We start from the raw sequence: 10672 nt of genomic DNA, 5'->3' as shown, positions 1-10672 counted from the left end.
ATTTAGAATTGAACACTTAAAAAATTGGTTTAGGTGTTTTGCTAATGTGACGTAGCATCAGAGATTTTGATGTCTGTCCGCATTATGGTTTGACCCCTGTGCAGTATTAAAGAGGATTATAGATGCCTAAATTTGTTTTTTGTTGGTTGGTTTTAGTGTTAATGTACCAGTCAATTGTAACCACGTCCCCCAAGTCCGGGGGTATACCGGGGAAAGCCGGGGAAATGGGCCATGTTTTACCTTCCAGGTGGCCCCGCAGTGCCGGTTGAATGCGGTGGTTTTGTCTTCGCGCCAAATATAGCAGGGAATGGGTTTTACTTAGGGTCCCTGGGGTGCGGGGGCATTTGGCAGGGGTTTCACCAGCAGTTCGTCTCCGCAGGGCGGGGATTTTGCCCGGGCTTGGCTGGACCGAAAGTCAAAGTCCCCGCTTTTCCCCGGACCTGGGGGGAGGCGTGGTTACAATTGACTGGTGCATTATGAGGCATGTCCGCGAGGACGGGACATTCAAGATCTAACCCCACCGCTGTTCAGCTCATTAAAATGTAACCACTGTATTATGAGGCGGGGTATGAAGCCGAGAGAGAGAGAAAAAGAGACGGAGGGTCAGGACGGAGGGTCAGGACGGAGGGTCTCCTTAGGTTAAAGGAAACCGATCATATTATGGGCACGTCATCTTGGTTCAGAGTTATGATGAACTCAACGAGTCATTCCTAGGGGAGACTTTTCTAAAGAGTGTGTGTGAATGCCAGTCTGAGAGTACTTATTCGTGCACTGATCCGCATTTACAGTATTTTTTCCCAAGTACATAGATATATGGTGTTTTGACACACACATACATGCTAAAATGTTACACCAGCGGGCACATGTTTACAAACGATCTAAATGCTGCACTCTTACAGATTTACCTTTTTGATACTTTTTTAAGTGTAGGACAAAAGCCCTCACGGACAAAAGCCCTCCCGTGAAAATTACAGGGCGGACAAAAGCCCTCCCGTGAAAATTACTGGGCGGAAAAAGCCCTCCCGTGAAAATTACAGGGCGGACAAAAGCCCTCCCGTGAAAATTACTGGGCGGAAAAAGCCCTCCCGTGAAAATTACAGGGCGGACAAAAGCCCTCCCGTGAAAATAACAGGGCGGACATTTCCGTTTGAAAATAAATGTTTTATGGCTAAAAAGGTTGTCAAAACGTTCAATCTGTGAGAGTGCAGCCTATAATCTGAACCTAAAAAGAGACACTTATGATCTATGTAATTAATTAAGAAAATGCAGGTTTCTTTATGATAACATAAAGAGAAAAATCTACCACCGATTCTCCTCAAGACTGAAAAGTAAAATCGATTTAGAATTTTACAGATTTAAGACTGATCGTGACTCTTCGTGAACATCGGCCCAGTTTGTGGTTGACAAATTATGATTTCAGCGACTATCATATTACAATGGAAAAGTTATTCAAAATCATTGACAAATATGGTGTGTGCGAATTGAATTAACTATTAACATACACTTGAACTCACTATAAAGCCGCACAAGAAATTCCCCTAAACAAAATATCAGTCAATGGATTCGTATTCCGCGTTTAAAGGTGCACTCTCACAGATTTACCATTTTTACAACTTTTTTTATTTGTTTGTATTGGAAAGAGCAAATTGTTGCGTAAATATCTGCAAACCAATGCTATAATATTGCTGACAAAAAATCAGACCGTAGATTTTCATATTTTCGTTCGAAAAGTAATGTTTTATGGCTTAAACCGTTACTAACAGATTAAGAAAAATGCATAAAACATCAATTTTGGAAGTTAGATATAAAAACCTGCGATCTATTTTTTGTCAGCAGTCTTATATAGCTGATTTGCATGATTTTCGCAAAAATTGGCTCATTCCAAGATAAAAAATGAAAAAGTTGTCAAAACGTTAAATGTTCGAGAGTGCAGTTTTAACATAATCTAAATTGATTCATAAAATTTAACGCCTTCCTTATACAATATGTTTACAAAATAAGGCCTTGATTGAAACGCCCCGAAACCGGAAATATTCATAATGCATAATGACTTCTCAACGATAAATAAAAACAAACTGCACTGAGATACTTCAACTGACACGTACCACAAATATTTCGAAATGTTGATATTTTTTTATTTAGCCCAGTAAATTAATGCTTGCGAATTCAACGAAAGTTACTTCGCTCGAAATTCAATGGGTTGAACGTTTATACGCCAACTAACGAATGTGGTTTAAAATCAAGGTGTGTGTGTTTAGTGTAGTGTTTGAAAATCGGACTCCATTTGCTATCGATAATCGAATCGAATCGGACCAAGCATTTCGATTTACTATCGGACAATAATCGAAAGTTTATGATATCAGTAAGCAATACATTCTTTATTCATAGTATCATCATGATCATTTAAATGGTTAAACCTGAGATCAGTACATGTGATGCTATTGTCATGCCATTTGCAACAGTAAGTAAATTGCCATAACCTTTTTCTGTCTTTTATAACTCAACGAAGACATAACAACACGACAAATGCTAATCATTGCACATTAATTACAAAATGATGCACACCGCATCAAGTAAATTATCTTAGCGTATTATCCATGTAAAAGCATATTAAATATTTGTGAACCAGCTTAACATTCAATACACTGTTTGAACATTTCATTAGAAAACCTTAATTTCATAAAACTAAATGAATTACAAACGATACTAAAAAGGTTTTAAAAAACAGAATACATCGAGCCGGGATCCCCGGTATTTGCAGGTAAGACCGGGCCTACTACACTATAGAGACAGGTTATTGAAGAAGGTTTTATGAAATATATAAACAATTAAATACAATTTGTAATTTTGGGAAAGTTTTTACGCAAAAGTAAGAGAGTGACCTCCTATGTAAAAATGACTTCAACGAGAATTTACCGGAAACAAAAATTGACATTTACTCGACATTTACCACAACAAAAAATCAGTAGTTACCGGAAGTAGCATTGGCGACATCGATTTTGGACAACCACTATCGATAGTCGCCGACATAGCATTGTCAGCGACGATTAATCGATTGTACTCGATTATCGTTTCATCACTAGTTTAGTGTGATTAGACTTTATATTATATACCCCCATCCCTGATGTCGTGGGTAGGATCCCACGCACTGGGTACAAGGTGCACCTTCTCGTTGCCTCTTGCATTGACTCACCTTCTGGGTCTTAAAAAATCGTACCAAAAAAGGCCTAGTTTTAGGAATGTTTGGCATGATAATCCCCTGCTGTGCATCTCCTGCGAATTGCACTGGTGTCACAGTAGGTGCCAATTTCTTGTGTATTTGGGACTTGGCTCGCGGTCATTTAGGGTCCATTTATATCATGAAACCCCTGAAACTGCACAGCAGGACAATCATATTTTAGATCTGATAAGACAAATAGGCAATAAGATTAAGATCAATAAACAGAGGTTGTGTACAAATACACGTTTTGTTGTTGTTGTTGTTGTTTTGGTCACTTATAGAAGGATTAAACTAGGCATTTAAGCCAAGACTCCGGTAATTAATGCTAGAAATGGACAGAGTATCATTTATAACACATTATTTTACATAATCTTTGTACACGGTCATAAATCTGTCACGTGATAATGTTCTTAATACAGCCGAGTTTATCACTATCAATTTCCTGCTAGAAACCGTGTGACAAAGTTGCAGTTCTAAATCTTTTGTACTTGAGACTTTGCGTCAACATGGACCATAGTTTAAACCCAACAAACCTATTATTTTAGAGTGATTCATTGCAAATTAAAGGAAAGGCAGACTACATAGAATTCGGTTGAACTAGTGTGGTATATGCCTCCAACATAAACTAAAGGCAGAATTCGGTGTTTGGTCTGACAATTTGGTTAAATTAGAGAGTTCAGTGTCTCCAACATAAACTGAAGGCAGACTACGGTGTTTGGTCTAAGAATTTTGTTAAATTAGAGAGTTCAGTGTCTCCAACATAAACTGAAGGCAGACTACGGTGTTTGGTCTAAGAATTCTGTTAAATTAGTGTGCTCAATGCCTCCAACATAAACTGAAGGCAGACTACGGTGTTTGGTCTAAGAATTCTGTTGAATTAGTGTGCTCAATGCCTCCAACATAAACTGAAGGCAGACTACGGTGTTTGGTCTAAGAATTCTGTTAAATTAGTGTGCTCAATGCCTCCAACATAAACTGAAGGCAGACTACGGTGTTTGGTCTAAGAATTCTGTTAAATCAGTGTGCTCAATGCCTCCAACATAAACTGAAGGCAGACTACGGTGTTTGGTCTAAGAATTCTGTTAAATTAGTGTGCTCAATGCCTCCAACATAAACTGAAGGCAGACTATGGTGTTTGGTCTAAGAATTCTGTTAAATTAGTGTGCTCAATGCCTCCAACATAAACTGAAGGCAGACTACGGTGTTTGGTCTAAAAATTCTGTTAAATCAGTGTGCTCAATGTATCCAACATAAACTAAAGGCAGACTTCGGTATTTGGTCTCACAATTTTGTTAAATTAGAGAGTTTGAGATGAAATGTCTCCAACATCAACTGAAGGCATACTACGGTGTTTGGTCTCACAATTTGGTTAAATTTGAGAGTTCAATGCCTCCAACATAAACTAAAGGCAGACTACGGTGTTTGGTCTCACAATTTTGTTAAATTAGAGAGTTCAATGTCACCAATATCAACTGAAGGCAGTCTACGGTGTTTAGTCTCACAATTTTGTTAAATTAGAGAGTTCAATGTCTCCAACATCAACTGAAGGCAGACTACGTTGTTTGGTCTAAGAATTCTGTTATATAAGAGTGGTCAATGCCTCCTCTATAGACTTCGTATTAAGATTTTGATGTAAAACACTGATAAATTTCAAAAATGAGTAGTCAGATAAATGCGTGTATGTACATTTCATAATTTGAATATTGTGCTCAATGCTATTTTGAATGGATGACCATTGAGATGGCTTCGTCCTCATGAGCCTGTGCATGGATTCTTGGGGCCTCAAAACAGATAGTCCGACCCACACGTCGCAAATGGACGCCACCTATGAAAATTTCATTATTATATCGAACAAGACACGTTTAAAAATACTCGATAATTGTTTAAATCTGAGTAAGGGTCCTTGTTACATATACTCGCCATTTCACTTGCAACATCATTGCATGATATTAATATATTTAACGTTTTTTGTGTAATGGACAATTTTCTTTGAGAACTTGACCCCCACCCCCTCCAGACTATACAAAAGTAATAAAACGGTCGATAAGCGAGTAGGAAGAAAATGGGAAGTTAAAAAATGGACTGTTTTACGTTCCGGTGTTTCAACAGAAACCGCGAAACATAACCGAAAAAATATCGAACTTTGAAGTCCCCCATTACCTCGAACAACAGCTTTGTCAACAACCACTTCCGGGTTCAAAGATTAGAACGTGAAACACACAATTGTATTTATTGAAAGTTACTTAATAACCCCGTCTGTGTAAATTCAGCATTGAACACTTGAAGCCTTAGACAATTTTTACATAATCTTTGAACTAGGTAATAAATCTTTCATGTGACAATTCTATTAATACAGCAGTATTAACTCTCAATTTCCTGCAAGAAACATTGTGACTTGCAACATCATTGCATGGTGTCAATATATTTTAAGTGTTTTGTGTAATGGTCTTGTTTCTTTGAGAGAGAAAAAAACACCAACAACTGGCAAGAAAAAAAGGGGCAAATTTCCACTTAATTGTCATGCAGAAAGGGTTGGTCAAAAATGTTACGGCCGCATCAGTCCCGTCATATGTCATCAAAGAGATCCATGATTCGCTCCCTGGCATTGTCTTATGGCCACAAAGAAACTTTAAAATGTGCTTGTTTCATAATCGACTATAATGAACAGTTTAAAAAGCATAACCTAAGATGTCCGGCTAGCACAGTGGTCACCATGGCGACCCGTGTTCGATTCAAAGGTGTCAGGACATTACGGCCCATGGACATTACGGCCCAGACATAAAGGATCATATCTTGGGACATTACGGTCCATATTTGAGGCATTACGGACCATGATAATAATTACACAGTTTGTTTTCATTTTATAACGTACCATTTTTGGGGACAGTACGGACCATGCTTGAAAATATATGGATAAAAAAAATAATAATGGAATCTTGTTTTTTTGGAAATGATTTCAAATCAAGACAATGAGATTCAAAGCTTGGGGTCATGTGAGTTTGGTTAAACAGTCTTTGATAAAGGGGTAGAAAGATCTTAGTGTTGAAAAGTCTTTGTTTTGATAGGGGGTTGAAAAGTCCTGCTTCCGAGTTCACCAAGAAGGACATGTGGGTTTTCTCCGGGTACTCCGTTTTCTTCAACATCGTGCCAACAAGAGTGACTAAGCATAATTTGATATAGCTTTCTTCACAATCGTTGTAAAATAAATGACATTGAAACTAAGCTAAGATGATGTTAAAGGGACCTGTGGCCGTTTTCATAACACATCTTGCTTCAAAATTTTAACTTTAATAGTGAAAAAAATGTTGTTGTTTTTTAATTTTACGAAAACTAACTAAAATTTATTCATATACAATGTACCTTTACTATTTTGATCTTTTTTTTTGCTTTTCATATTCAGTATAAACATATTGAAAAGCAAGAAAAAGATCCAAATAGTAAAGGTACATTGTATATGAATACATTTTATGGAAAATAGAGATTGTTTAAAATACTCATTGTTTAAAAAAAACAAAACAGCGGGCACATGTGTACCAACGATCTAAGTCTGAACCTAGAAACAGACACTTGTGAGCTATGTATTTAATTTTGAAAATGCATTTTTTTATGATTACATATATAGAAAAATCTACCACCAATTCTCGTTAAAATCGATTTAGAATTTTGCAGTTTTGAGAACGATCGTGACTCTTCGTGAACATCGGACCAGTTTGTGGTTTACAAATGATTTCAGCGACTATTATTTTTCAATGAAAAAGTTATTCAAAATTGAATGAATCTATTTACATACGCTTGCATTCATATTAAACCGAATAAGAAATTCCCCTTAACAAAATATCAGTCAGTATACCGTCGACACCCGTACATGTATGCCAAGTTTAAAATAATCAAAACTGATTTATAGAATTTAACGCCTTCTTTATACAATGTACAATCTGTTTTCAAAATTGGACCTTGAATGACAACGCCCTGAAACCGGAAATATTCATAATGCATAATGACCTCTCAACCATAAATAAAAACAAACTGCACTGAGATACTACAAACACGTACCACAAATATTTCGAAAATTTTGATATTGAAATTTATTTCAGCCCAGTAAATGCTTGCAAATTCAATGAAAGTTAATTCGCACGAAATTCACTGGGCTGAACGTGTAAACGCCAACTAAGGAAAGTGGTTTAAAAGCAGGGAGTGTGGGTGGGTGGGTGTGTGTGGGTGGTGGGAGGGAGTAGTCAGGCTTTATAAATTATATACCCTCATCCCAGAAGTCGTGGATAGGATCCCACGCACTGGGTACATGGTGCTCGTTCTCGTCGAACCCTACATTGACTCTGGGACCTACTGGGTCGGCGTGTTTACAAACAGAATAGAGCCTGGGTCTAAAAATCCGTCTTAAAAATATCGTAACAAAAATCCTTAAGCCAAGACTCCGATAATCAATAGTTGTAATGGACAAAGTATCATTTATAATACATTATTTTACATAATCTTTGTACACGGTAATAAATCTTTCACGTGATAATTTTCTTGATACAGCAGTTTTTCACTATCAATTTCCTGCTAGAAACCGTGTGACAAAGTTGCAGTTTTATTTTTTTTGTACTTGAGACTAAATGCGTCAACATGGGCCATAGTTTAAAACCAACAAACCTTTTATTTGGGAGTGATTCATTGCAACATAAACTTAAGGCAGATTATGCACCAGTCATTTGTAACCACGCCCCCCCCCCCCCCCGGTCCGGGGAATAGCGGGGACTTTGACTTTCGGTCCAGCCAAGCCCGGGCAAAGTCTCCCCCCAGCGGGGACAATCTGCTGGTAAAACCCCCGCCAAATGCCCCCCGCACCAATGGGACCCTAGATAATGCCAATTTCCAGCTAAATTTGGCGTGAAGACAAAACCACCGCATTCACCCGACACTGCGGGGCCACCTGGAAAGTAAAACACGGCCCATTTCCCCGGCTATCCCCGGTATACCCCCGGACCTGGGGGGGGGGGGGGCGTGGTTACAATTGACTGGTGCATTACATAGTTTGGTTTAAGATGCACTTTTACCCCCGAATAAGATTTACCACAATCAATAATATTGTTTTAATATTCCAAAAAGGATGAACAAATGTCGGCAACAATCGTTTTTATGATGGATACCGAGTTAAATTTGAAAGAAATGAGCATAAAACACGGTATTTCTACCTTATTAGACTATGGTAGATCACAGTAAATCTTTTAGCACTCACCAATCATTTACTATTATTGCGCTATCTGCGTTTAAACTCACGGGTACACAATTGTTATCAGTTATAAATATTTTCCATAAATGCATTATCTAGTGAAGTTAAAGGTTTATTAGTCAAAATCGACGTTTGTTAATTCTGAAAATGAGTAGTAGTAAGATAAATGCGTATATTTCATCATTTGAATATTATGCTCAATGCTGGTTGGAATGAATGCCCATTGAGATGTTTTCGTCCTCATGAACCTGTCCTCATATACCGTCCAACACGTCGAAAATGGACGACACCTATGAAGATTTCATTAACATGTCGATCAAGGGACGCAACTGTTTAAACCTGAGTTAACCCCCCCCCCCAACGGTCGATAAGCGAGTAGGGAGAACACGGGAAGTTAAAAAATGGAGTGTTTTACGTTCCGGTGTTTCGACAGGTAACCGCGAAACATAACCGTAAAAAATATCGAACTTCTAATTGAAGTCCCCCATTACCTCGAACAACAGCTTTGTCAACAACCACTTCCGGGTTCAAAGATTGGCACGTGAAACACGCTCTTGTATTTATTGAAAGTTACTTAATAACCCTGTATGTGTTGATTCAGCATTGAACACTTGAAGACTTTAACAATTTTTACATAATCTTTGAACAAGGTTATAAATCTTTCATGTGACAATTTTATTTATACCACAGTTTTAACTCTCAATTTCCTGCTGGGAACAATGTAGTTAGTAACATCATTACATGATGTCAATATATTTTAAGTGTTTTGTGTAATGGTCTTTTTTCTTTGAGGAAAAAACAATAACAGGCAAGAAAAAAGGGGCATATTTCCACTTTACTGTCATGCAGAAAGGGTTGGTCAAAAATGTTACGGACACTTCAGTCCCGTTATATGTTATCAACGAGATCCATGATTCGCTCCCTGGCATTGTCTGATGGCCATAAAGTAACTTTAAAGTGTGCTTGTTTCATAATCGACTATAATAAACAGTATATAAAACATAACCAAAGATGTCCGTCTGGCACAGTGGTTAGCGCACTCGCTTCTCACCAAGGCGAACCGTGTTCGATTCAAAGGTGTCAGGACATTACGGACCATGGACATTACGGACCAGACATAAAAAGGACCATATTTGGGGACATTACGGTCCATATTTGAGGCATTACGGACCATGATTATAATTATACAGTTTGTTTTCATTTTATAACGTACCGTTTTTGGGGACACTACGGACTATGCTTGAAAATATATGGATCATAAATATAATTATGCAATCTTGTTTTTTGGAAACGATTTCAAATCAAGACAATGAGATTCAAAGGTTGGGGTCATGTGAGTTTGGTTAAAAAGTCTTTGTGTGGAAAAGTCTTTGTTTTGATAGGGGGTTGAAAAGTCCTGCTTCCGAGTTCACCAAGAAGGACATGTGGGTTTTCTCCGGGTACTCCGTTTTCTTCAACATCGTGCCAACGAGAGTGACTAAGCATAATTTGATATCGCTTTCTTCACAATCGTTGTAAAATAAATGACATTGAAACTAAGCTAAGATGATGTTAAAGGGACCTGTGGCCGTTTTCATAACACATCTTGCTTCAAAATTTTAACTTTAATAGTGAAAAAATGTTGTTGTTTTTTTAATTTTACGAAAACTAACTAAAATTTATTCATATACAATGTACCTTTACTATTTTGATCTTTTTCTTGCTTTTCATACTCTGTATAAACATATTGAAAAGCAAGAAAAAGATCCAAATAGTAAAGGTACATTGTATATGAATACATTTTATGGAAAATAGAGATTGTTTAAAATACTCATAGTTCAAAAATCTTTTTTTACTAAGTTGATTTTTATTTTATTCAGGAGCTTGATAAATACGGATAGTTAGGAACTTAAGATTTTAAGCATGTTACTAGATTCATTATGACTAAATTAGTATACCGGTATGACGCATACTCTAAGCGAAAATTAGATCTTATCTAATTTGGACCAGTTTCACTTAATCACCCGATTTATGCACAAAGCCCGCGTTGTCATTTTTAACCTTATAAATACACGTTTAAGGAAGTTAGAAATGCTGTAAATAGCGGAAAGCAAAACACAATATTTGAAGAATTCACAATCAAATTCATTAGGAAACTAATAAACAATGGGCCGATTGTTCAGAACTTTGTTAAAGTTAACAAAATTATTAACATCATCGTTGTTAACTTACAAATCAAT

At 37.2% G+C, this 10672-nt stretch overlaps 1 protein-coding gene across 2 annotated transcripts in view; it reads left to right on the top strand.

The window, feature by feature from the left end:
* The first annotated feature begins 2179 nt into the window (after positions 1–2179).
* Positions 2180–10672, top strand: part of LOC128210274 (RCC1 domain-containing protein 1-like) — a 37387-nt gene continuing 28894 nt past the window's right edge. The window contains exon 1 of one of the 2 annotated variants that reach the window (XM_052914501.1): positions 2180–2244. In XM_052914501.1, the coding sequence (XP_052770461.1) occupies positions 2227–2244 (18 nt within the window). In that variant the 5' untranslated portion in view covers positions 2180–2226. Of the gene's footprint in view, positions 2363–10672 lie in introns of both variants that reach the window. The other variant, XM_052914502.1, reaches the window with a different exon arrangement.

Source organism: Mya arenaria, chromosome 12 (genome assembly GCF_026914265.1).
Source record: "Mya arenaria isolate MELC-2E11 chromosome 12, ASM2691426v1".
NCBI lineage: Eukaryota > Metazoa > Mollusca > Bivalvia > Myida > Myidae > Mya > Mya arenaria.
Note: the sequence above shows the minus strand (reverse complement) of the source record. Positions and strands in the feature narration are given on the sequence as shown.